Here is a 25,568-nt window from a genome sequence, read left to right on the forward strand (position 1 = left end):
ATTTTGCGGGGGATATTGTTGCCGTATGAACTCGCCTGCGCTGCTGCTATTGCAGTCAGTTCGTTAACGCGGATGTCGCTTTTTCATACGGGCTCGGATAATGGCAGGCGGTTATTGTTCGTTTTAAGCGACAATGCCTGCAGAAATGCCGGTGTTCTTGTTAAGGTTCCTAATTATGTGGACGAAGTCAGATGCTTAGGTGTTGATTGTGTTGAAAAATCATAACCGAAGGTTATCGCAAGATCTAAGGCCTACTGCCACCCATAATACTGCGAATGTATTCAGGGTGGAAAGTGACATTTTAAAGTGTGGCCAGTTCCACCTGTCACCCACTGAGAGTGACTGTTGTTATGAAGACAAAGGTAGAAATAACTTTTTTTTTAAAAAAAGTACCCATCCTTGAACAGAAGAAGCCCTGTCTTTGACCCCTGTCTCATTGTTGAAAGAGAGAAAATTATCGTTTAATCCCCGTGTTAAAAGAACATGTGTCATGCAGAGAGAGAGTAGTGGGGTGGACTGCAAGATACAGATGTAATAATGCATTAATACAGGCTTCCTTTTTACGTTTGTTTTATAGCTAAGGCTACATGTGCAGCTAGTATGTTTATTATGCACTGGAAAGCAGCTTTAATTAAGCAAAGCCTACCCCCCTGTCCCACCTACCTGCTCACCTGCTGTGCTATGAGGACAGGATGCTGGGGAGCAGGGAACTCTCCCCCTGCATGGAGTGCAGGCAGCCAATTATTCCACACAAAAATCCTGTCCCCTCGGTCGACCAGACGCCCAAAACACAATTCTGCTTCAGCCTTTCACATCTCACCCCCTCCACCAAACATCACCTTTCATGCTGATTTCACACAGTTACCCCAGTGCGTGTAATCGGCATGTGGCACTGAACGATGACAACCATTCCTGCAAGGACACTACGAAGCAGGAATAAGCCAAGATGCCACCAATAAGCCGAACGCCTGCTTACACAATACACACGGAATCTGTGTAGTTTTTTGTTTCCAGGAGTGTTTATCTCCACACTGCATGTGTGCATTTAAGGGATAAACCTTGTGATGGAAGCGGATGCCTTCAGTTCCCAGCGTGAACAGCCATTTGATAATATTGCAGACTCACAGTGCAAGTGCGACACTCCCACCTCACTGCTCTCATCATCTCTCATTCAAATGTCTTTTATTTGTTGAAAGGTGGAATCTCATATACTTTTATTTCCTGGTGATAAAGCTGAAAATACATGGTGGAGTTTCTTTCTGTCCATCACCCACCATCATCCAAGCGCTTGTCCAGGTCAGAGTCACATGGGAGCCTGGAGCCAATCCCACGCAGCACAGGGGACAAGGCTGGGAGACTCCTGGATGGGATGACGGCCAATCACGGGGCACAAGGCTGGGAAACTCATGATGGTGAGAAGTGCTTCTCACTATTACTAAGCAGCCACTGTTTCCCTTTTCTGTGAAAGATCACATAATCTGAGTTTGACATGTGAAGTTTCAGAATTCAAATCCAAGAACTTCTTTGGTGGCTTTTGGCTCAGGAACAGGACATCCTGTATGTCACACTTGGTGATGGATTACAGTCCTCTGCACTGACACAGCAGACACAGGCTAGCAGCACCATCACGCATCTGAGGAGAGCAGTCTTCCAAACGCTGGTGTCAGAGTGTAGTTTAAAATGGCGCATGGGAGTGCTTTAACAAAACTCGCCCCCATTCCATTGTAAAAACCCCGAATCCCAAATGCCGTATAGATACTCTGGAGTCCCTGAAGTGCGCTGGAAGCCTTGGGATTCACACTAAGAGCTGGAAGACAGACAGGTGCAGATGATGAGGTCATTTGGAATTACAAGGCCAAGGCGCAAACATCTGCATCCCAACATAAGAACAGGAATCGGCTTCTGCTCATCAGGCTCTGCTCTGGTCGTGCCCACTTCAGCCCCAGGCTGCAGTACCTTGAGCTTGCTGCTGGGTCCTGATTACCGCCAGGGGGTAGCTGGCTGTTTGTCCGCACGCAAAGGCCACAAAGCTGAAGAGGAATAGCTTGGACTCATCGCTGTTGGCTGGATCAGTCTTTGCCCAGCTTATAATTGACTGCAAGGAGATAGGGGACAACACAAAGGAGATTACAATGGGTATTCTGTGACGCTGTACTCGGTACTCAGCAGAGAGGAGATTACAATGGCTATTCGGCGACACTACTTGATACTCAGCAGAGAGGAGATTACAATGGGTATTCTGTGACGCTGTACTCGGTACTCAGCAGAGAGGAGATTACAATGGGTATTCTGTGACGCTGTACTCGGTACTCAGCAGAGAGGAGATTACAATGGGTATTCTGTGACGCTGTACTCGGTACTCAGCAGAGAGGAGATTACAATGGGTATTCTGTGACGCTGTACTCGGTACTCAGCGGAGAGGAGATTACAATGGCTATTCGGCGACACTACTCGATACTCAGCAGAGAGGAGATTACGATGGGTATTCGGCGATGCTGTACTCGGTACTCAGCGGAGAGGAGATTACGATGGCTATTCGGCGACGCTGTACTCCTGCTGCGTTCCATCTACCTCAGAGGTTGGAACTTGGAACTCAGAATGACGTCACACAGGAGTTAACAACATTCCAGTATAGCAAGTCGTGAAAACCATTTAACGATACCAGAGACCTGTTTCAAAATGCAGGATTTCTTGCTTGGCCAGATAATTTGACAGATTTCATTTACCCTAGTTTAAATGGTCTTTATCTTTGTTGAGTTACATGCAGCCAGACTGCCTTAAATCTGACAAACAAGAAATCCTGCTTTCTGAAACAGGCCCCAGTTGTAGCCCAGTTAATTGTTAACTATTGTTAGGAATATCAGTTTGTAACAACACATTACACGGTATTTTGAGCATACAGAGACCGTAGCAACATGTCCGCAGACGTAAGCACCAGTAAACAGTAAGAAACTAAAGTGCAGGGCTCAGCCATCGTGAATTCTGAGGTCGGGGGTGCAGAGGTTCCTCTGAGTTTCCCAGTCAGAATTCCAACTTCAGGGGGCATTCCGGTTGAAATTTCCAATTAGGAACTCGGAATTTACGAGTTCAAATGGAACGCAGCATCATTACTCAGCGGAGAGGAGATCATGATGGCTATTCTGCGATGCTGTACTCGGTACTCAGCGGAGAGGAGATCATGATGGCTATTCTGCGATGCTGTACTCGGTACTCAGCGGAGAGGAGATCATGATGGCTATTCTGCGATGCTGTACTCAGTACTCAGGTGAGACAGACCAGCAGCATCATCCTACATTCCTGTTCTTCTTGTTAAGGTTTCCTCATAACGCCACCATTTACTTTGGTGGGAAAAATGACTAGAAAGACCCCTCTATGCAAAGAGTGAGACTCCACTGGTAATCTGCTGCAGAAGCCCACGGCTGAAGCGGTGCTTCTCCGACGACCTGCTCCGGCCGAGCGCCGACCCCAACCCGCTCACCTGATGCACGGCACATTCCACTCCAGCGTACGGGATCATGCACATGACGCTGGGCCTGAAGCCCCTGTAGAAGGCTGAGAGCCGCTCGCTGTGATAAAGAGCCCTGGCACAGCCCAAAACCCCGGCGGAGGTGCCGACTGGCTGAAGATTCAGCCGCACCTTCAACACCTGAGGGAGAAGCGGGAAACAACCATCAGCCTGTGCGTCTATCCAAACAAGTGGTGTCCTTCACCTCAAGCATGCCTCAACAGCAATGCTATTTACTGCATAAGCATAGCCAGCCCCCCCATACACTCACACACACACACTCACTGGCAAGTTCACCCTTGTGTTAATGGCCAATCTGCCATTATGTCAAATGCAACCAGCTGCCAGTTAATTTAGTAAGCTGATGGCAGTCATGCATTTCCTTAAGCACACTTGGTCACTGCAGAATCCATACGTTACAGTCACAGACTGTTCAGACTGAAGCAAATCCTGATCATACATGTTATTAAAAATTGCATTTTTGATCCTGATCCGTCTTGGTTTCCCAGTCAGCTGCTGCCGGCTGAGCACAGCGCAGGCAGATTGCTAGTTAACTGGAGGATCCCATCCCTCGTGTGGGTGACCTGCCAGCGTGTCTGCGTGGACATACATGTGCATGAACTATAGGCAGAGGTAGAAAGTTCAGGTCCAGAAAGTACAAATTCAGACCAAGATTTTGTTTCAACCAACCAGTTGAATATGAAGAGTCACAGTCACAGAGGATGCAGCTAATTGGCTGGAACAAAATCTTGGTCTGGATTTGTACTTTCTGGCCCTGAACTTTCCACCTCTGTCTTCAGGTATTTTCGCTGAGGACTTTCCCTGGCTCACTAACACTGGGATCAGCTCAGGCTTCAGTTAACATCCAAATGGTCAGACACCCTGCAAGCCGGTACTGGGGACAGAGCTGGTACCTCTAGAGGGTAAAAGACGGCATGTGCAGCTGCCCCAGACAGGCAGCCCAGCCCAAACCGCTGAGGCACGGTCAGGGAGCACTCCGCAGCCTGCGTGTGTGACTTCATCTGAGGAGGAGTGCAGAGGGACAGGACCATGTCTTAATATTGCCACCAATCACAAAACGAGGCTAAAGTGAATCATCACCGGTACTGGTCACCTAATGAGTTCAGTGCTGTTGAGGAATTGCTTAAGTAAGATGAAAAGCAGGACTCCAACACACCTGGCTGTAGATGACATACTGAAGTGTTGACTGCGGTGTCCCTTTAAGGACGTTCACCATGTTTCCTTGCCACATGGACTTGAAAGCTCCAAAGCGGACTTCCTTAAAGCTGGGCGACATGGTTTTGGATCCATACACCTGAGCAGAATGATCAGATGGGCAGAGGCTAGCAGAGGCTAACAGATGATACAGAAGATTTGCCAGTCGAACCAGGGGGGCTACCACCTATGGGGCGGAATACCAGAGCATATCTGTTCAGTTCACCTGTGCATCAATGAAGTACAGTCCTGAGGTCCGGCCCCGCGCCCAGCACCTGCGCTGTTCTGGTTTCCTCTGTATTTCCCTTGTGCCGTTCCCACGTCTATTACCCCCATCCCTGGTAAGTGTGGTGGTGCTGTGGGCTCACCTGAAGCTGGGTTTTCAGCCGATCGATGGGTGCCGTTAGGGTCCTGGACATCGCGTCCGCCAGTCCGGCAGCAAAGATGTACTTCCAGATGGCCCCAGAGCCGGCATCCTGCTGTGAAAACTCCATAGGCAGCGTGACGCCTTCCCCCACGTCAAACACCTGCATGTGACCAGGGAAAGGTAAACAACCCATTTCTCAGCACTGACCCTGGCGCTGCATGCTGGTGACACAGATGGCTGCTGGAGGAGATGATCATACCGTACTGCGCTGCCAGGACAACACCAGGTCCCGAATGTCCTCCACCGGGTTTAGGACGACATGCTGCAGGAACTCGCCCCAGTCCACCGTCATGGAGTGATCCTCATCCATCCTGAGGCAGCAGGAAGAGCTGGTCGTCAGGGTGACCACCCTGTGGCAACTTAAGCTTAAGTGAAGCTTCATCAGTCCGGGGCTGTCTGGGTGCACTTTCCTAAAAGCGGCCCTTTTGTGCTTTTCTGTTTCTCCCTTGTCTGTTATACAGCTTTATGTGCATGTAAACCATCTGCAGAGTCTTAACACCCAAAGTCCACGCCAAAGGGAGTAACTCTCACCACAGAAACCACTCTTCGCTAATCTGCCCGAAATGCTTCTTTGGAATTCCATCCCTTGCATCCATGACATGGTGAGGTCACCTCGTAACACAATCCTTATTGGGCGTCTACCTGAAAGGATCTGTCTGCAGACTGCAAGACAGGGGCAGAATGTGTAGGACAAGCTGACCAATCAGAGCACACTGGGCTCATTGTGGGTGGGGCTTAAAGCCCTAACAGAGGCTTTCTGACTAAGTTATAGACAGAGTGAACAGAGATGTACAGTGTGAGAAAAACAATGTGTTTTTGGAACACTGAAGCATGTAAATCTAATGTAATAGGACCCTAAAAATGAAATTCTGAATTGTGAAGATGAATATAATAGAGGAGGTAAAAGGTGAATTAAAATATCATTCTACCTTCTGGGTGGGATAATGTCTTAAAGCTGCCTTTAATCTTACATCTGTATGATCTTCTCTGCATTCTTCTTAGAAATGACCAGTCCTAATTCCTTAAATAAAATTATGATTTCTTCCTGGCAAATCACTCCTGATCGAAAAGGAAATCAGTGTCATTAACAAGCAGTTGACAGTTTTCCCATTTATGAAACAGCTTTTACCTTTTTTCTGGGACAGTAAGCATGGAAAATGACTACAGTACATAAATGCATCCATCCATCCCCAAACCTCTCATCCTGGTCCAGACTGCGGAGGATTATTCACGTTGTTGTTGTATTTGAATAATTAACACTATTATCAACACTAGCCTTGAAAAACGATAAATATTCGATAAAAATACGAATAGCTTTATATCAAAAATTCTCAACTACTCTAGTATCTGATTGTAATGATTTAGTACATTTTGAAAGACCAACACTGAATTACAAAAACTTTCTCATTACGGGTTCAGAGGAGAAACTCACCACATTTATTTCTGTCGAACGCATTAAAGTTAATTCTCCATTTCCTTTCTCTGTCCTGCATATAGCTGAGAAACTCATTGTAATCTAAGCGTCCATCGCCGTCCTGATCATAGTTACCGACGATGCCCTGGAATATGAAATTCACTGTTGCCGTTACGTTATAATACGCATAACAGATTTAGATGCCACGAATAGCATCTATAGCTTCCTGAAGTACTGCTATATTATTATAGTTTTTATTGACGTCATAAATAGGCCTGTTACCTGAGCCTTCTGGTCAGCAGATAAAACCCCTATTTTTTCCATTTCCTTGTGCAGCTCGTCAACAGAAATATAGCCGTCGTTATTTCTGTCCAGTTTGAGGAAAAGGCTGCGGAACCGGTCCATGCTTCATGGGGAAATGAGCAGACGTGACCCGTTAATCAGCGCACAGAAGCACGGCCACATCCCTCACTCTCTCTTAACACAAACTTGTTTAATGAGTGATGATGAATCGAGAAGGGTGACACGCACGTACCCTTTCAGTGATATGTGTTGAGTCATCTTGCACCGGCCGACGCTCTCCCGCAGATGCTCTGAAGCTCCCGGCCGTGTCCGGGATCCCCGCTGCCCTGCCGCTCGCCCTGCCGTGCGGCAGGGGGCGCTGTGGCGCTCCCGGACCTCCAGACAGCCTTCATTCCAGTTCCGTTCCACTTTCACCCAGTAGACGAGCCCTTGACAACTATCATGTCATTAAGGTAACCTGTCCCTGTTTTTCAATGTAGTGTTTAGTTTAGGAGAGCGTACAGTGTAATGGATGTTGTGAGTGTGTCTGTGGAGGCTTTGGGTGTGAGCATTCATTTTTGTGAGGCTTGGGACGCCTTCAATCCCAACATCACCATCTTTCGCACCTTGGATTTGCGGAATTTACGAGTGACACCTTCAGAATCAGTTTCCTACACCACAATACATGTAGGCACATTTAAAAATGAGTTAATATGTTTATTCTAAAACCTTGCCGGCAGATTAGGGATGATTTGGGATTATCATTCCCTCTGCTTCAGTTATTCGATGACCCGTGTAATGCTTCTTGTGACATGTGGCGGCTCCTTGCGATACTTAAATGGCCGGCAGGAAGCCGTGCAGTGATTCTTGCTATTTGTGCGAATTGCGTGTTTTCGAATTATCATTATAGCATCCGAACTGAAAAAGGGCCAAATATGGGAAATGACGCGTTTGGACTCGTATTTTCTAGAAAGAGCCGCCGAGCTCCTGCTATTTAAAGAGAATAAGCACCGGGGAACCGCGAACGCTCCAGCGGGAGGCGCCGCCCCGCGCGCGTCAGCGAGCGCCCTCCCCTCCTCCTCGTTTATTTATAAGGATAACGGTGTGCGTCTGGATCCGCAAGCGCTCCGCACGCAGCCATGGGGAAAGACTACTACAAGATCTTAGGCATTCAGAAAGGGGCGGCCGAGGAGGACATCAAGAAGGCGTACAGAAAGCAGGCTCTGAAGTGGCACCCCGACAAGAACAAGGCTGCCAACGCAGAGGAGAAATTCAAGGAGATCGCCGAGGCATATGAGGTGCTCAGCGACCCCAAGAAGAGGGAGATATATGACCAGTATGGGGAAGAAGGTGGGTTCCGTCTTTTATTGTTTTTGCGTTTTTATTGCCGCCTGCTGCGGTGCGTGTGCAGCTTGGGGAGGGGGGGTTCTCCTGGGTGTCATGCTGTTGAAATACTTACCAGTATGCGTCAGATCCAAAGAGGACAGGATCAAACCTCGTAATTTGAAGTCCTTTTTTAGAAAGGGTAAAACGAGAGACCTGGCGAGGATCCCCAAACGAAAGCTCTGCATGCGATCTGAGCGCCAAGACGATCTTCCTCCATAAATGTCTGCACTAAATCCCATTAGGTAGCCGGTAGTCCAGTGATCCCACTTTAGCGTGATAAAAGGTGATTGTATCTGCTAAGTTTTACGGATAAATGTGTAAAATACCGCAGACTTTTAATGCATGACGAGTGTGACTTTAGACAGATTTTTATACCGTCTATGTGGCGAATGGAGGCGCCTATTGGCGACTAACCAAGTGGTTGTCGAATCTGGGGCGCAGTCAATATGTCTTATCCTGCAGAAAAAAAAACCCCTATTGTCTAGTGTTTGCTTTTAATCAGTAACTTTGACATAATTATGGGGTGTAGTGGTCTGTGGTGTGGTTTTTGAGCATCGTGACTTTACACGCCGACCCCCACCCAGTGTGTTTAGCGTGTTTTTGCGCCCGGCCTGACGGAGGTTCTGAGGGGTGCTGGATGCTGGGTTCCACACCGCAATGCCCCTCACATCCGTCAGAGGCTCACAGGAAGCAGCAGCTGTATAATATATATTATTTATAAGGGAAACAGATGACATCAAAGCCAGCCGTTACAAAATCTGAGCGACTGTGGACGTTTCTGATCTACCGGCACCGGCGTGGTCCCGTGTTACGTGAGAGCTGACACAGGCGACATCTTTCTCCACTTCTGCAGGTCTGAAGGGAGGAGGAGGCCCCGCGGATGGCCAGGGGGGCAGCTACACCTACACATTCCACGGGGACCCCCACGCCACCTTCGCCACCTTCTTCGGCGGGGCCAACCCCTTCGAGATGTTCTTCGGCAGGAAGGCAGCCAGCGGGCGGGATGACGAGGACATGGAGGTGGACGGCGAACCCTTCGGATCCTTCAGCAGCTTCAGCCTGAACGGCTTCCCCCGCGAGCGGCACGCCGGTGCCGGGCCGCCCCACCGCAAGCAGGACCCCGCCATCCACCACGAACTGCGCGTCTCCCTGGAGGAGATCTTCCATGGCTGCACCAAACGCATGAAGATCTCTCGCAAGCGGCTGAACCCTGACGGCCGGACCGTGCGCACAGAGGACAAGATCCTCACCATCAAGATCAAGCGCGGCTGGAAAGAGGGAACCAAGATCACGTTCCCCCGGGAGGGCGACGAGTCGCCCAACACCATCCCAGCTGACATCGTCTTCATCATCAAGGACAAACCACACGCGCACTTCCGCAGAGAGGGATCCAACATCGTGTACCCGGTGCGGATCAGCCTGCGACAGGTGGGTACCAGGCCAGGGATCCAATCAGAGAACACTTTTGGCGGGATCTTTGGATGCAGCTGTCCAATCAAAGCAGCCCGTTTAGCCCAAAGGGATTTTGGGGGATCATGATAGCACAAGTAGAATGCCATTACATCCAGGACAGGACTAAGTGTACAAATCACAAAAGACAATGGAAAAGTGTCAAGAATCATCCATCCAAACCGCTCATCCTACTGGGTCGTGGGGGGTCTGGAGCCTATCCCAGGAGCAATGGGTACGAGGCAGGGAACAACCCAGGATGGGGGGCCAGCTCATCGCAGGGCACACTCACACACCATTCACTCACACATACACACCTATGGGCAATGTAGCAACTCCAATTAGCCTCAGCATGTTTTTGGACTGTGGGGGGAAACCGGAGTACCTGGAGGAAACCCCACGACGACATGGGGAGAACATGCAAACTCCACACACATGTGACCCAGGTGAGACTCGAACCCGGGTCCCAGAGGTGTGAGGCAACAGTGCTAACCACTGCACCACCATGTCACCCCTTTCAAGAATCAGAATAGTTTTATTGCCCCAAAGGAAATTGTTTAGGAAACTGTTTGCAATCAGCCTCTCTGAAATAAACAGGCTGGGCAGACAAAGATAAATATGGCTGATCAGGTACTAAATGTCTCTGTATGACAGAGATGTTGTGAGAGTGGAGATGATTGTTAAAGGTCGCATTTTATAAGCAGGGAACACTCCGGCCCCCCCGGAGAAAGCATGAATGCTCCTGGTTACATAACGCTGCAAGCATGGGGAACAGGAGCTTCTGCACTTGTGAGGTGCGGACAGACAGGCGGCCGCCCACTCCTGCTGAGCGAGGAGCTCTCACCCGAGCTCAAGGCGAACCGAGAACGCGGGGGTGTGGCTGTATTATGTGGGCGGACCTGGCTCCCTCCTCTACTCCTTTGGTTTAAACGCCGGTGATGAGGCTGTGGCTGGTAGCTGCAGGCCACACCACGTGCCAATGGGCACTGGGTTACCACTAGTTACCACTAGTTAACGCTGGTTACCACTAGTTAATGCTGGTTACCGCTAACTGCTGTCAGTTTACATTCCAGCCTGTGAATGGGACACTTAGCAACATAATGCCATGCAGAGTGGGGGGGGGGCGGCTGTAAGGACCCTCAAGCCTGCAGACAGATTTATCTTTAATATTTTATGTCGTCTTCTTCCAATTGCAGTCCCTGTGTGGCTGTTCAGTAACCGTGTCGACGATAGACGGCAAAACGTGCAACATGAAGATAACAGACGTTATCAAACCGGGCATGAGGAGGACCATGACGGGCCAAGGACTCCCCCTTCCCAAAAACCCGGAGCAGAGGGGCGACCTGGTGGTCGAGTTCGACGTCGATTTCCCAGAGAACCTGACAGCTACAGAGAAGGATGTTCTGAAACGGCATTTACCGGCGTCGTAAGGAGGGGGCTGGATGGATGGACTGGTGCCGCCACACGGCCCATGGACAGACGGTCACCCCCAGCACCCTCACAAAGAATCTGCAATTTATATTTTTATCTATATGGTGTTTATTTTTAAAAAATTTCCTTGCATGCTGAACAAGTCTTGGAAGTGTCAGTAAATGTTTTCATGTCCGGAAGTAAAAGCTCCACGTGATCTTTCTTTACTTTACCTGCTTATTTGGCTTTTGTACAGAATCTTTTATCAGTGCACCATGGGCTGCAGTTCCTTCAGCGTCCAGCCTGAGACAGCAGCTGCCTGCATAGTGGTTAGAAACAGCTATTGGTAGATGGTTCTGTGAAGGGAAGACGTGCAGTGAAACTTACCACCGCTACACCACTGTCCATCGGAACTAGAACCAACCGCACTATTTGAAAGATGGGAACAGTGCAGGAACACGGTAGACCGAGGTCACCAGGTTAGCGTGTGTGCTGTAAAATGCAGTGGAAGGGAAAACACTGCATCTCTGATTCGATAAATGGGGTCGTACATTAGCAGGTGTGACTGGATGCAAGGTGCAGTGCCTGAGAGACAGCAGAGCGGGAGCCAACTGCCAGCTCAAATCTATGAGGCCCCCGTGGGAATCTGTACTTTAGGTTTTCCAGTAGTCTAAGGACTGAGACTGACCCTCTTAAACCCTGGACAGCATGAAAAACGTGTTTTTTATTAAGATGGGATCAGAGAAAATTCCGAAAGACAGAGTTTCATCTCACCATTCGATCATTTTTGTTAATTATCACACAATTAAATGAAAAGCAAACGGGAAAATGTGATAAAAGCTAGTGAGCAACATAATAAAGAAACATCCATCCATCCTTTCACTGTTTATCATAATCAGCATTTTGGCGGATGTGCTATTTGTCTGTTGTGAATTTTTGTTTGTATCACCTGATTATGTCCCTATATGTAACTATACAGTTTTAACGCACTTCTCCGCAACGTTTAACTGACGGCACTTCTTTAAATAACTTAACAATGGGAACCAGTTATGTCAGTTAATCAGATTATGTGGATGCGACATTGGGTGTGACATTGTAGTTTGTGAACATATGGGTTCCTTAAAACGAATGAATCCGGATGGTACCAGGCAGAGGGCAGTATGGCGCCCACTAGCGCCGCAAGGGGGCGCCACTTCTATCACTATCCGCCCATTTTACCAGAAATCTGTTATTGAACACGCCCGTAAAGCATTAGCGATACTAATGACCCGTGTTTTACAGCATTATTAATTAACGTTTTAATGTGTATTTCCTTACGGTACATAAAACTGTAACACCGCAAAGTAATATCAATATCCCGTAAATACCAGTCAACTGAATACTTATACAATTACAACCTATATAAACCACACCGAAGGTCCTGACAAATGCTGAAGAAGGGTCCTCACAACGTACCGCAAACTTTAAACGTGATTTCCGTGGCTTTCCGGCGCGGGGTGGCGCCCCCTCGGCAGCTGCTCCCGTCACATGCAAGGTGCGCTGACGGGGACGGGGAGGCGGAGGCGCGCCCCGGCCAGGTGCGCTTCCTGCGCGCCGCCCCCCTGCAGCCCCGCCCCCTGCACGCCGCCCCCTGTGGCCCCGCGGGCGCCCGCGGCGCGTGGAGGAAGCAGGAAGCGCGCCGCCTCTCGCCACCCACCTGCTGAATATGTAGGATCTGATTTGCGAGGTTGGAGTTGAGTCACTGTCGAGGAACCAGGTCGGAGCTGGAGGGGGAAGTTTGCCGAGTGCCGAGTAACAGCAGGACGCCCTCTTTACGGCCATTCCGTCGCTTGTTACAAATATATACATATAACTGCGGAAAATAAACAAGATGCCTTTGGGACTGAGAAAAAAGAAGAGCAAGTCCCGGGAGAGCTCCAACTTGGTGGAGAACGAGGAGGTGGGGAGCTCAGCGGCCAAGCCGGCGGCGAATGGAGCCGGGCTGCCCCCGCCGCCCGCCAGCCTGCGGCCCCGGCTGGTCTTCCACACGCAGCTGGCACACGGCAGCCCCACCGGGCGCATCGAGGGCTTCAGTAACGTCCGGGAGCTCTACGGCAAGATCGCGGAGGCCTTCAACCTGAGCGCGCCCGAGGTAGGCAGTGCGGGGCGCCGCCTCCTGCTGCCGCTCCTGTGCGGGTGGGGGGGGGTGTCATCATGCCCCCCGGGGGGTCTGCCAGCGGCATGTCGGCACCGTGCTGGGCGTCATGCCACGCCAATAAGACTACTTCACGTCTGTGTTTAAGTTGTCTTTTTTATTATTATATATGTAATATATTGGATTTTCTATCTATATACTCCCTTTAATGCTGAAGTATTTGCTCATAAGACCTTCTGAATGCTGGGTCGCAGCTTGTAACCCTACACAGAAGGAAGTGTGTTTTGAAGCCAGATGTGACGTTGTCCTGCTTATAAAGAGGCTTTGTGACATGGTGACATTGTCTGTGGGACTCGATACGCTGGCGTTCATGCTGGAGGGGGTGTCGGGCCCAGGGCCGCCGAGGAACCAGTCTGACGACTGAGGAACACCTCCGAGTACTTGAGACGTGTAAACATTCGACAAGGAGTGACACGAAATTCCTCACGGCGAAGGCAGCAGTGGGACTGGTGTTGCATGATCGCTGTCACTCCGGCACTGGCCGATTTAACAGGGGCTTTGGCGTGACCCCCGTCTGTCGAGTAGAAACTGTGACCGTTTAGGGTGTCAATCATGGTTCTTTAGGTGAAATACGTTTGGATGTATGTATAAAACACCTTGTTAGTGCCTGTATCTGGGTTATCCTTTGCTTTGCGTGACGCTTGTTGCATGACCGGATCGCCCTGATATTAATACGCCGGTCAGCAGGCGGTTATTGTCAGGGAACCTCTGCGTTTCCCAGCGTTCTGCAGTCGTGTCAAGCGTGGAACCTCCGTCAGCGACGCCCCGGTGCTGGAGTGCCGTCAGCCCGCTCTGCGGCTGGACCGGTGACAGTTTTGCAGCTGCTAACGTGCCCTGTGGGTGAGGGGAACCTCTCGGCCCATCTGAGGAAGTCCCTCGCATCCTGCCTGCTGAGCACGGCCCTTTTGGGCTGATAAATGCAGCACTGGGTTTCCCCAGGGTGCCGCTGATCTCGCTGACCTCCCGCTAACTACCACCAGAATGTTCTGGAGTCAGACAGCAGTTCTTTCTTCCCCTGTGATCTTTCGCCCCGGAACGTTTACCAACCCGGGCCAGAGGGAGTGGCTGCTTTGTGAACTACGCTCCTCTCCTGTGGCCTTGGTCGCTGTTTCTGCCACCTCCTGTTTTCAGACACGCGCGTTCATGGTGAACTAAGAGACGGTTTGCGTATAGTTGAGATTAAGGGCCTGTAGCACAGCGTGAGCCCCGAGTCTCCGTGATATCGCCTCGTAGGTTGTCGTCTGGGACGTTGTTCCGAGGGAAGCGGAGAATTGGAATCCTGCTGTCCTGTGTTTGCTGTTCTGTTCTAACGATCTGACAGCCTTCATGTCAGGTGGGACTTTATGCAGATTCACGTCCTGATAGGCGCCGCAGTATGTGGCGCAATAGAGAGTCATGGCACTGGGGAAACTCAACTTATTCTTGGCATGGCTGCAACTTTTACTGCGGGTGGGGGCCGGGGGCGGGGGCCGGGGTGGCGGCTGCACTGCTTTGCCTATGGGTCGGTTGCAGTGGCTGTTTGGGGTGAGACCTTCCGGCGGCTGGTTGGCTGCCGAGGACGGATCCTTTACCCCAATGGGAGTGAACCTCCAGGTTATTGCAGATTCAGCTGTTTGCTCAGCTATCAGTGTTTTGTCTTTATCAGTTTATGCTAAAATGTTTGTCTCTCTCTCTGCGATTTGTACTTTACAGAACAGTGTGGTTATGCTGCTGTAAATCCAAGGCTTTTTCTTAAAAAGGCGAAGACCTGCGCTTGTGGGATCATGTCTCTGATTTCTTAGGGCTGCCGCCCCCCCCTTGCACCCAGAGTGAGGATTGAGGGAAGCAATGACTCCGGGGCGCCTAGACGTTTTGGAGGCCTCCCTATGGGGGTGGGGGGTGGGGGGCTATCCCAGGATGCACCTCTTCATCGCGGCCTCCTCACAGGAGCCGTGTCTGCACTCTGCACGTTATGTGTGTGGCTTTTAAACAGAGTATTTCTCTCCCACAACTTGAACTTTGTCTTCCCAAAGATTTCCTGTCATCTGTTTCATAAGTGAGCAGGTTCTGCGACCTTGTTGCAGCCGGGGACCCGTCCAAACACGCCGCTTTGTGTGAAGCCACTGAGACGCGTCACCTTCGCTGCGGTGCCCGTATGGGGTATGGGGGGGTGGGGATGGCTGGGAAGTCACATGACATGGCCAGACCCGCTGGGTTCGGAATGGCAGGAGTTTGGCTGGCACCAGCGCCTATATGGCCGCTACATGTGCTAACCTGCCTCCACAGTACATTGCTGGTCAATTTAAAAAACATTCCTGTGGTTAATCCTAGACTGGCGTACCCCAGAACCTTCGCTGTTAAACTTCACAAGTGTGAAGTTAAGGTTTCCGAGTGGCTGAGGATCAGAGTCTAACAGGCGGTCTCTTCCGGAGCCGTGCCTCTCGGTAATGGTGCCCGCGCCTCCCCAGCGCTCAGCGCTGTAAGTTAGCCATCTTTTAATGAATGATGGGTTTTATGGTGCCGTGCCCTCAGTTTTACGCTTCACTCTGCAGGCCTCTGCCTTGTCAGCGTTTCACGTCCTGCAGACCCTGCCAGTCTCTCCCAAAGCAGAACTGTGTTTAACCTGAAGCGAAATTAATGACTGCATGTATTAACTGAGAGGCCGATTGTGTTTCCTGCTCTCCTCTCCGCTTGGTTCGGATGTTTCTGGCTTGTGACCGGCTTGGTCCCTACACACTGGCAGTGGGTGATAAAGCTGCTTTCCCAGCCCTCCGCCCCTCCTGAATGATGGTGGCTGCTCTCAGAGGCTTGTGTGAGTCAGGGTGGGGGGGGCCTCTACAAGCTGGGCCGCTCTGGACCTGCCTGATGTGCATAATGAAGGCTGTCGTCTCGAAGCTTGATCTCTGTGAGACAGTCCTCCTCAGCGCCTCCTGCTCGTCCTCCCCAGAGTCAGGAGGAGCGAAGGGCCCTGATGGTGTCTTCATGCTCTATGTTTCCTCCTGCTGGGTGAATGGGGGGGGGGCACTTCACCTCTCTGTGTAATGCCCCACCTCACCTAATCCCTTCCCATTTCATAAGCCCTGGTTACTAGGGGCAACCAGCCTGCCTCTGTCAGCTGGAGCCCGAGCAGTTCCTACGACAACAAAGCGGCCGCGGGGGGGGGGGTGAGCAGGTGAGGCGGCAGAGGGGAAGGCGAGGCCGGAGAAGAGTCGGTGAGGTGGAGAGGGGGAGGTGGGGCAGGACATGGGAGAGTGGAAGGTGGGAGAGGCAATGGTGAGGCAGGAGTGGGGTCAGTGAGGTGGGAGGGGAGAGGGGAAGGTGAGGTGAGAGAGGCAAAGGTGGAAGAGGTGAAGGCGAGAGGAGAATAGAGAAGGCGTGGAAGAGGAGAGAAGGAGGAGGGGAGAAGGCGAGGCGGGAGGGGAGAAGGCGTGAGGGGAGGAGGCGAGGCAGGAGGGGAGAAGGCGAGGCGGGAGGGGAGGAGGCGAGGCGGGAGGGGAGGAGGCGAGGCGGGAGGAGGGGAGGAGGGGAGGCGGGGGCTGCCTGCATGGCAGGAGGCGTTTTTACAGCTTCGTTGTCGGACGCACATCCAGATGGGTGAGGGTGCGGCTCCCACTGATATCAGGAGGTTGTTTATTTATGGATTCCAGCTTCCCGGTCGGCGAAGTAACACGCCAATGCCTACCACTGCCCCGTGCGCGGCAGGGTGTCGCGTTTCCCCTGCCTGGGTTTGGGGGGGGGGGGGGCGGCTCTGGGTGGTCTGGGTGACCAGCAGCTGTGAAAAGGTCACTCTCAGGTCACATGATGACAGGAGGCCCAGCCAGCGATTTGAATGCGCTGTTTGTTAATCACAAATAACCACAGGAGACGGACAGTGAACAGCACTGATTTGCTTCCTGCTGTTGGCCTGTGTTTGTTCCTTCTGGCATGGGGGTGGGGGTGAGATGTGAGCCCGGCTCTTGCGCTTGTGACGGTGATTTTATTTTTAGGGATAAATCGAAAGGCGAATGTGTCTGATCTGTAGAGAATCCTGCATGGATGCACAGTTCCAGGACTGGACTGGGTTCGAGTTTTGGCCTTGAACTTTGGGGTCCCCCCAGTAAATTTCACTGGGAGGTCCCCCATGATCATTTTTGCCAGCCCAAAAAGCCATACACCAAAAAGCCGTCCAGAGACTCACCTTCATAGAGACCAGAACATTACAGTGCATTCTGTGTATCCTGCTGGCCTCCTACGTTTGCAGACTGTGCTGTACAGATATTAAGTACAAATACACTCGTACATGACGCTCGTGTTCCCAGTGCCGACATTTTTGTGTACTCTCTTGATAAAATGAAAAATGAAACATTTATTGTCTTTGATTTCAGATCTACTAAAATCATCTTATGTTTTACTGTATTGATAATATCAATCATGTATTACTGAGTCGACTTGTATCGCAGTAACATTTCAAATATCATTTCATATTGAACTGAGGTTGAACCGTATCATGGTAAATCTCACGATTTACTGCCCTAACACCCACCGGCTCGCCAGGAGAATGCCTAGTATGTCGGATGACCTGTCCAGCCTGTCGGATGACCTGTGCGCATTATGAACAAATGTAGGGATGGATGATATATTGGGTTGGGTCTGATGTGTCAATTTTGCCTGATATTGCCGGTCGATATTTAACATTTATTAATGGTTGGCAGCAGCCGAGCTAAAGACACAGCTATTAAAGTAATAGAGATTATTACATTAGACAATCAGCCATCTTCCCCAGTGGAGTGTGAGGGAAATCCCCGGTTGTTCCTGGTCTGTCGTCCCTGCTGAGTCACACCGAGGTTGAAGGTGCACAGCCTGCCTTTTTAAGGCACACTTTTTTAAAAAAAGATGATTAAGGTTAGACACGGTGAACGTTTGGCAGCGGTAAACGCAGGTTTGTGTGTCATTCAGAACATGTTTACTGGCGCTAACGGCTAACATTGCTAGCGGTTTGGGAGTATGGCACATGCAAAGGACACTGGGATACATTTTAAGCTGCAGATATTACTGGCTCCTCTTAAAATGGTTATTAACCTACCATAACAGTAACAAGTAATGATTCACATTCTAAAGTCTAGTTTTATGATTTCCTGTTTTTAAAAAGTCATTTTCCTACGATATGATATGATGACGCTCTTCGGCATGGAGTGGATGTTCTGAGAAGGGATTGTGAACTTGTGTTTTAAAGATATTAAAAGGTTAAGTGTGAGTAAATTTGGGAATGAATCCCAAAATGGCGCTTATGAGTCTGTAATACAATGGTGGCTCAGTAGGGGGCGCTGTCGCCTCACATCTCCATGGCTGGGGTTTGAGTCCTGCCTCTTCTCTGTGTGTGTGGAGGAGCCCACTTCAGGAAGGATGTAATCTAATGCAAATGGTAATTGTGGGGGTTATGCTTTGATGTAGAAAGGGCTATTCTGGCTTATTTATTAATTTAAATTCAATGTAATGAACATCCCCTCCCCCCAGATCCTCTTCTGCACTCTCAACACTCACAAGATTGACATGGAGAAGCTCCTCGGCGGTCAGATCGGTCTGGAGGACTTCATCTTTGCGCACATCAAGGGGATCAAGAAGGAGGTGGAGGTGTTGAAGGCCGAGGATGCGCTGGGGCTCACCATCACAGACAACGGGGCCGGATATGCTTTCATAAAGGTGGGCCACGGCTCACTGTGCGTCCATCGAAACTCGGCACGTCGTGCCTTACAGGCAGCACCATGTTTCCCTGAGTGCTACTTTGTGGCACACAGGAACCCGGGAATTCATGGGAGTTCAGTTTGCGAGTGGTTCATGACTGGGGTGTTGTTGTCCCGAATCTCAGGCTTCGCGGCGCCTGGTGGAGTCTGAGCTCTCTAACCCCTCGCACTGTAAATGCGCGTTAAGAATCCCAAATAAGGGCATTTTCCAAGGCAAAAAATATTAGTGAGTAATCTGAGCTAATCGCTCAGATTATTAGCATTCATGGCGTCCTTGAATGAAACCCTTGGGGGGGGAGAATGCGTAACTGATTTACGCATTTACCCCCCCCGGATGGAGGAGCCCTTTGCGTTCCGCTAAGCTGCAGACAAAAGAATTGCGTGGCCTGTGATGAGTAGCAGCTGAAGGAACAGGGCGCCCTTCCTGACCCAATAAGCGCGTCCCAGTTACCCGCCAGCTGCACTTTCACATTTCTGTCAGCAGGTGTCACTCTTAGCCAGCCTGCTTGTCAGCAGCTGGCTTGCCAATGTCTTCAAGGGGTTGATTTCTTTTTTTGTGTGAGGTCCAGGAGCAACTTCAGATTCAGTTTTCAAAGAGCAAAGTTAAGTGCTGTGGACGCCCACTGCTTTAGCACATAGCAACACTGTGCCATGAAAATTACTATGGACTGCTGGAATTCCTTGGAATTCCTGGCCGCATTTAATGCGATAATCATTTCACCCCTGAGTTTTTATATAACACAGAGGTCACCCTCAAATTGCGTGCCGGCGAGCCCATGCCACTGTCTCCGCCTGCCCGCCTTCCTGTCTGTCTCTCTGTCTGTGCCTTTCTCTCTCCACCATCCTTTGCTGTGTCCCTCTGTCCACCTGCCTGTCTCTGTCTCTCACTCTCTCTCCCTGTCTATCCATCTGTCTGTCCTTCCTTCTGTAAACCAGTGCTCCCATGTCCATATCTCAGCGTATCAAGGAGGGCAGCGTGGCCGACGGCGTGAAGGTCATTTGCGTGGGCGATCACATAGAGTCTATCAACGGGAAGAACATCGTGGGCACTCGGCACTATGAGGTGGCACGCATGTTGAAGGAACTTCCGAAGAGCCAGACCTTCAAACTCAAGCTGGTGGAGCCCATGAAGGCCTTCGGTGAGTGACTGACAAACACCCAAACATCTCGTTATGATGTGAGTAAACACCAGCCTGTCACCCTGCTGGACATATGCAGTGACAACTTCCTGAGGCGCATAAATGAAACTCTGTAGAGCTTAAACGTCCTGACTGAGCGACCGGCCATGGTGAAATCCCCCCTTTTTGGTATCCTAGATCACTTAGCCTATCACAGGACTTGTTTCCAAGGGTGAGCTTTTCTGATTGGCTGTGCCACTTCCTCCATAGTTTTGAGGTGCGTACTTTAAGTTGGAGCGCCAGTGTCTAGAGTTGAAATTCCAGTTCAGTTCTCTGGAAAATTGGAGAAATGGAGGCGAGGCTGGGAAGCGAGTCTCCTAAATCACTCGCCTTCGTGATGTGTTACAGCCCCCTGCCCCCGTTCATTAGAGAAGTGCAGCTCATTGCACGAACGCGCATGCGGCCTCCATCTGGCCAGTAGGGGGAGTCGAACTGTCAGGGACAGATTTACCACAACTGATGGACCACTGTGTGCCGGTGCTCATGGGGTAGGGCGCTCCCCCCCCCCCCGTGAGGTGCCGTTTTCGTGCTCTCACGGTCTGTGAGTTTATGATCTGGCAGCTCACAGACCAGCAGCCTTTGCCTCCCGTTCTCCGGTTATCTGGTGCTGACTGGCCTGTTTGTTTTGGAGCCGAACGTGTTGGGCTGTTCCAGTCCCGGTGTGACCATTTAGCCGAGCTGTAGGACACAGACGTGTGGGTTTTATGACTTTATGATTCACGTTAACATTCGTTAGACCCGGATCTGTGAGCCGGACAGGAAATGATACCTGCCATTCTGATCTGGGCACCTGCAGCATGTCAGTACGGGTTAGATTTCTCTTTGATTGGCGTTGTGTGTGTGATCCAGCTTCAGCTAACATTCAGATCCTGCCCCCAGAAGTGGCACCAGGCCCCCGCTTAGCCTCCCTAAATTCTGCATCGCATTGCGCCTGGCTCTGTCGGACAGTGCCATTTCTAATGAGAGCATTTTTTATTGATGACGTGCTGGGCGGTTAATGACCGATGCATTAGGGGAGGGGAAACCTTCCTAAAGGCCCCACATTAACCCCTCCCTCGAAGAGTAGCTTGGCGTCCGCATTATCCCGACCCCCCCCCCCCCCCTTTGGGATTCCGGGCAGAAAGACCCTCCCAGGGCGAGCGGGTGGTTGATGGAGCGGAGCGGGAATGCTGAGCTGCGCGATTCAGGCCTTCAGGTACAGGGTAATAACCACTACAGAGGCCTCATTTTGGGCCCCCCCCCCCCCCCCCCGCAGTGTCCATCTGCGGCAGCAGTACAGAAACCTGGCCCGCGGCACATTGTCTGCCCACCGGCGCGGTCACTGTGACCTGGAAAATGGGCTCTCCTGGTGCCTCATCACTGCCTCCCCCGGCCCCCCTGACTCCGGCAGGATCTCGCTGCCTGTGTGAAGTGTGGTTCTTCTAGTGTGTTTAAGACTGAAAATGGGATGGGGGCTTCCGGGGGGGGTTTCAGTGAGCTAAGGATAAGTCAAAGCGAGCGGGGGGCAGGGTGGGTGTGTGTCAGTGAGCGGGGGGCCCACAGTGGCTCCCTTCTGTCATTATTTCAGAGAAGCTACCAACATGATGCAGTGCGGTACATTCAGATGGGGGGGGACAACCTTCATCGTGGTTTTCAGTTTATTTTCTAACCTCTGGCTACAAAAATCTAAGAATTCTGAGAGTTGGGAAGCCCTGATATTAGGCTGCAAGAGGTCATACCCTGACAGACGCGGTGGTCATGTGACCACTTGTCATATCACTGAAGGCTACGAGGGTCATTCCTCTGGGTCTTGCCTTCTCTTCACAGAAATGTTGGAGCCGCGGTCCAGGGGCAGCAAAGCGGCCGGTGAGAGCCGGCTGGGGACAGGCAGGGGGACCCTGCGGCTCCGGGCCAAGGGCCCTGCCACCGTAGAGGAAGTGGTGAGCGTCGGCACGCTAAAGGCTAAAGCTAAAGGCGTGGCTGCGTGTTCAGGCTCAGCCGGGCTGACAGTGTTTTTTTTTCAGCCGACAGAGTTTGAGGAGAAGGCCATCAAGAAGGTGGATGATCTTCTGGAGAGTTACATGGGGATCCGGGACACGGAGCTGGGTGAGCAAGGAGCATCTGTAAAAAAATCATCTGTAGATTTAAAGTCTCTGAAATAAGTTGACCAAGCTGGGTGGCCCGTTTCAGCTGACCTGCCCCCTGCCGTCTAACGGCACCTGTATGGTACTTAGCGGCCCCTTACTCCCCTCAGCTTCGACGATGGTGGAGGTGGGCCGGGACAAGCACAATCCAGACGAGTTCGCCATGGCGCTGGACCAGGCCCTGGGCGACTTCGCCTTTCCGGACGAGTTCGTCTTCGACGTCTGGGGAGCCATCGGGGACGCCAAGCAGGGACGTTTCTGATGCTGCTGCTGTGTGGCCCCCCCCTCCTTTTTTGTACGAAGTGTCTGATTTTTTTTATAGTGTTAGTGCTGTGGGCCTGATCCTGGAAGCCTGTGCTCAGCCATGGGCACGCCGCAGCCTCGGGGTCCCGCCGCCCGTGTTCACTCCGATCCTCACTGCCGATTCCAAGCCAGCAGCCGTCTGTGAATCGCCATGCCGCCGGAGACCCGGCAGGACGATGCAGGTGCAGATCCTAGCGGCAGTCGCTGCCTCGCTCCCTCGCTTTCACAGCCTTCTAGCAGTTTTTTTGCGCTCAGTCCTTTGTTGGACCCGGTGAGGAGGCGGGGGGGGTGGGGGGTCAGCTCCCATTTTCTGTTGATTATTTTTTTTTTTTTTTTTACTCTCCTTTATTGATGTCACTCGACTCGCCTCTGCCGTCTCTTCTGCTGTTAGACCAGTGACCGTGGGGGGGCTGAGGGGTGAGAGAGGTCTGTAAATCGAATCAGCACAAATTCTTCTCCAAACTGCAACAGAGGATCTTCTCCGCTTTTCTTAAAAATTCTTGTGCCTTGGGACACCGTGCAGCACTTGTCAGCCCATGGCGCGGTGAGGGCCGTGTGCCGCTCCCCCCCCGCTCCGACCGCTCCCCCCACTCCCTCCGCTTCGGCCATTAGCTCCGCGTCATTAGCCTGGGAAACCGGTGGTGATTTACTGTCTCAGCTTGCATTCCACATGCTGCCCGATGCATTTTGTACAGGTTGCTTATGTAGATTTATCACTATAGACAGATCTTTTATTTTTTTCTTAATTTATTTAATGAAAATGTTTAAAATGCAAAATATTTTACAATGTCCAACTTTTAGAATAAAGTAAATCTGAATCAAAATTCTGATTTTGAATTTTTGTTTGGTTGTACTGAACTGAATAACCCGGCAAAATGCAGGATGCTGGGGAATTTAGTGACATTCGGTGACGCACCAAGCAGCAGGGACATCAGAAGCTGGACCACCCTCTCCAGTGAGCTCCATGATGGCTTCTGGACGCTGCGTATCGCTGTCCTGACATTCTGCCTCAAGTCTCTGAGTTGGCGGCCTTTGAGCTGTGATTTGGCTCCCTGAAAAAGCACGGTGACCTTCATCTGTGACTCTGTGACGAACGGTCACGTCTAACAGGATGCCAGGCGGAGCTGCTCACGGAGGTGATCCTGTCATCCAGGGACATGTCTCGGGTGACTTGGTGTGCTCCATACATACTGCTATCGGGCAAACTGAAACTCTTTGACTTTATAAAATAATTTCCTACGAAATGATGCTCCCTCCTCCCTAAGCGATTCCTGAGAATGTGCTCATGTCACCACGTCCAATCAGGTGGCTAGATGACGGGTCTGCTGTCGTCTCATCCTCAATCAACTCGACCCCCCCCCCCCCTCCGCGGTCCCGGTCGAAGCCCATGTTCCGCCCGAGCAGTTTCCTAATGGACCGACCGGCACTCTGCTCCCTGGGTGCTGTAACCGTCCTTCTGCTGGCTGTTTGTTGTGGTCCTGGGACCTCGCTGCAGCCAGCTCTGGGGGGGTGGGCCGCATTTCATGCCGCACGGTAATGCTGTACAGCCATTACGCTGAGAGCATAGTGTTCTGAGCAGTTTGAGTCAGGCTGCTGTTAATAGCACCATTAGGGCGACCCCGCGGTGGTCCTGCGCTCCTGCGCCGAGTGCCGCTGATCTGCAGCGCATTGCCTGCATTCTGCTGCTCGCAGCCTTTCTGGAAATATTCACCTCTGAAGGAGTGGAATGGGAACCCAGTTAGGATTATGTTCCGTGTCTGTGAGCTAGATGCATATTTATCACATAAGTATAGAATAAATATGTGTATTAAGCACAACAGGAACCTGGAGAGACCTGCTTCTCATCTGTGGCTGGCGAAGGCGCGCCATCATCGCAGGAATTATCCTCTTCATTTAGAGTGAAGCAGAGCGGCTGTCCCCCCCCCCCCATCCCCACCCCCACAAAGTAGGACTGCAGCGAGCAGTGGGTCATTTCCCAGAATGGTAATTCTGAAGGCAGGGCGGTCCGAGAATGTCCCAGTCGCAGGATTTATGCGGAACATCTTGTTTCATCCGAAGCCCCATCATCTCGTCGTACCTGTATACGTCACCGGGTCACGTTTCTAAAACGGGGCCGTCGGATGGGATGCATCATGCAGGAGGGCTGCTGTAGTAAAGCTCTGCAAATATCAATGACTGAAGATGATAGCGGTTTGTGGGCGTAGGTGTCATCAGTCAGGCTACGCTCACAGCCCCTGAAAGTTTTTTTTCCCCTCTAAGGCTAAATAGTAAAACAGTCAGATCTTATCCTCATTCATGCGAGGTGACTTCCTGCGGCTTTGCGTCACTCCCCTCCCCTCGTTTTTAGAGGGCTTTATGAAAATGGTCACCCTGGAAAGACCCGTCGTCCGAGTCGCATGCTGTTCCCGTAAATCTGCCCCTCTGCCTGGTAAGAAGGCTGCCGCCCATTATCACAAACCACCGGCGCAGTGAAGCCGAGGCCAGCCGGAGCCGATTCCCGGGTCTGCGTGCAGACGCCCCGCACACACGCTAAGAGCACGCCGCCGGTTCACCTGCACACGGACGCCGAGAGCGCGCCGCAAACCCACACAGACTGAACCAGAAATGCGCCTTCCAGCTTCAGAGAGAATGAGGTTTTTAATTTAGCGTTTCAGACCACGGCTTCTGAAGAGTGGAGCCCAAGCACACATGCCTTTGCCAGCTCGGGAAGCTCCGCTGCGTTTGCTTTCACATTCTCTGCTTATTTCCCCCTAAACCTCTGAATCGTCGTGTTTTGGCTCATTTCACCTGCCGTGAAATCCTCCGCTGGATTCTGCTTTGTCACAGCACATTTCACTCTGGATGAGGAGCTGCAGGCAATTGGGATGTAAATGGGCAGCGATACGTTTCACACAAATAAATCGGTGAAGTTTGAGTGTTATCCATTGTTCTCATTCTGTAAAGGATGGTAAGATTCACTGTTAGATCAAACTTACTGTTAGGA

The 25,568-nt window shown here is 51.2% G+C and overlaps 3 protein-coding genes across 6 annotated transcripts; 2 read left to right on the forward strand and 1 right to left on the reverse strand.

Annotated features, from left to right (window-relative positions):
* Positions 1 to 997: 997 nt before the first annotated feature.
* slc25a24l (solute carrier family 25 member 24, like) lies at positions 998 to 12,887 on the reverse strand. Of its 4 annotated transcripts, none has more exons than XM_048989279.1 (14): positions 12,785 to 12,842; positions 12,544 to 12,674; positions 11,322 to 11,407; positions 7,097 to 7,300; positions 6,844 to 6,967; positions 6,580 to 6,706; positions 6,119 to 6,206; positions 5,347 to 5,458; positions 5,089 to 5,247; positions 4,683 to 4,820; positions 4,420 to 4,527; positions 3,479 to 3,646; positions 1,957 to 2,095; positions 998 to 1,807 (listed from the first exon to the last, which is right to left on the reverse strand). In XM_048989279.1, the coding sequence occupies exons 4-14, from the start codon at positions 7,120 to 7,122 to the stop codon at positions 1,626 to 1,628; spliced, it is 1,371 nt and encodes a 456-aa protein (XP_048845236.1). In that variant the 5' UTR covers positions 7,123 to 7,300; positions 11,322 to 11,407; positions 12,544 to 12,674; positions 12,785 to 12,842; the 3' UTR covers positions 998 to 1,625. The 4 variants fall into 4 exon arrangements, with proteins under 4 accessions (XP_048845236.1, XP_048845237.1, XP_048845238.1 ...); XM_048989280.1 differs by having other exon boundaries at positions 11,322 to 11,444; XM_048989281.1 differs by lacking the exon at positions 12,544 to 12,674 and having other exon boundaries at positions 12,785 to 12,887.
* On the forward strand, positions 7,983 to 11,315 carry dnajb4 (DnaJ heat shock protein family (Hsp40) member B4). Its single transcript, XM_048989283.1, has 3 exons — positions 7,983 to 8,193; positions 9,083 to 9,657; positions 10,875 to 11,315. The coding sequence occupies exons 1-3, from the start codon at positions 7,983 to 7,985 to the stop codon at positions 11,106 to 11,108; spliced, it is 1,020 nt and encodes a 339-aa protein (XP_048845240.1). The 3' UTR covers positions 11,109 to 11,315.
* A 71-nt stretch (positions 12,888 to 12,958) lies between the features above and the next one.
* On the forward strand, positions 12,959 to 23,409 carry gipc2 (GIPC PDZ domain containing family, member 2). Its single transcript, XM_048989285.1, has 6 exons — positions 12,959 to 13,219; positions 18,755 to 18,940; positions 19,940 to 20,120; positions 21,966 to 22,078; positions 22,163 to 22,244; positions 22,393 to 23,409. Exons 1-6 carry the CDS (start codon positions 12,959 to 12,961, stop codon positions 22,542 to 22,544), a joined length of 975 nt encoding a protein of 324 aa, XP_048845242.1. The 3' UTR covers positions 22,545 to 23,409.
* Positions 23,410 to 25,568: the final 2,159 nt, after the last annotated feature.

This window comes from Brienomyrus brachyistius, chromosome 21, assembly GCF_023856365.1.
Source record: "Brienomyrus brachyistius isolate T26 chromosome 21, BBRACH_0.4, whole genome shotgun sequence".
Classification (NCBI taxonomy): domain Eukaryota; kingdom Metazoa; phylum Chordata; class Actinopteri; order Osteoglossiformes; family Mormyridae; genus Brienomyrus; species Brienomyrus brachyistius.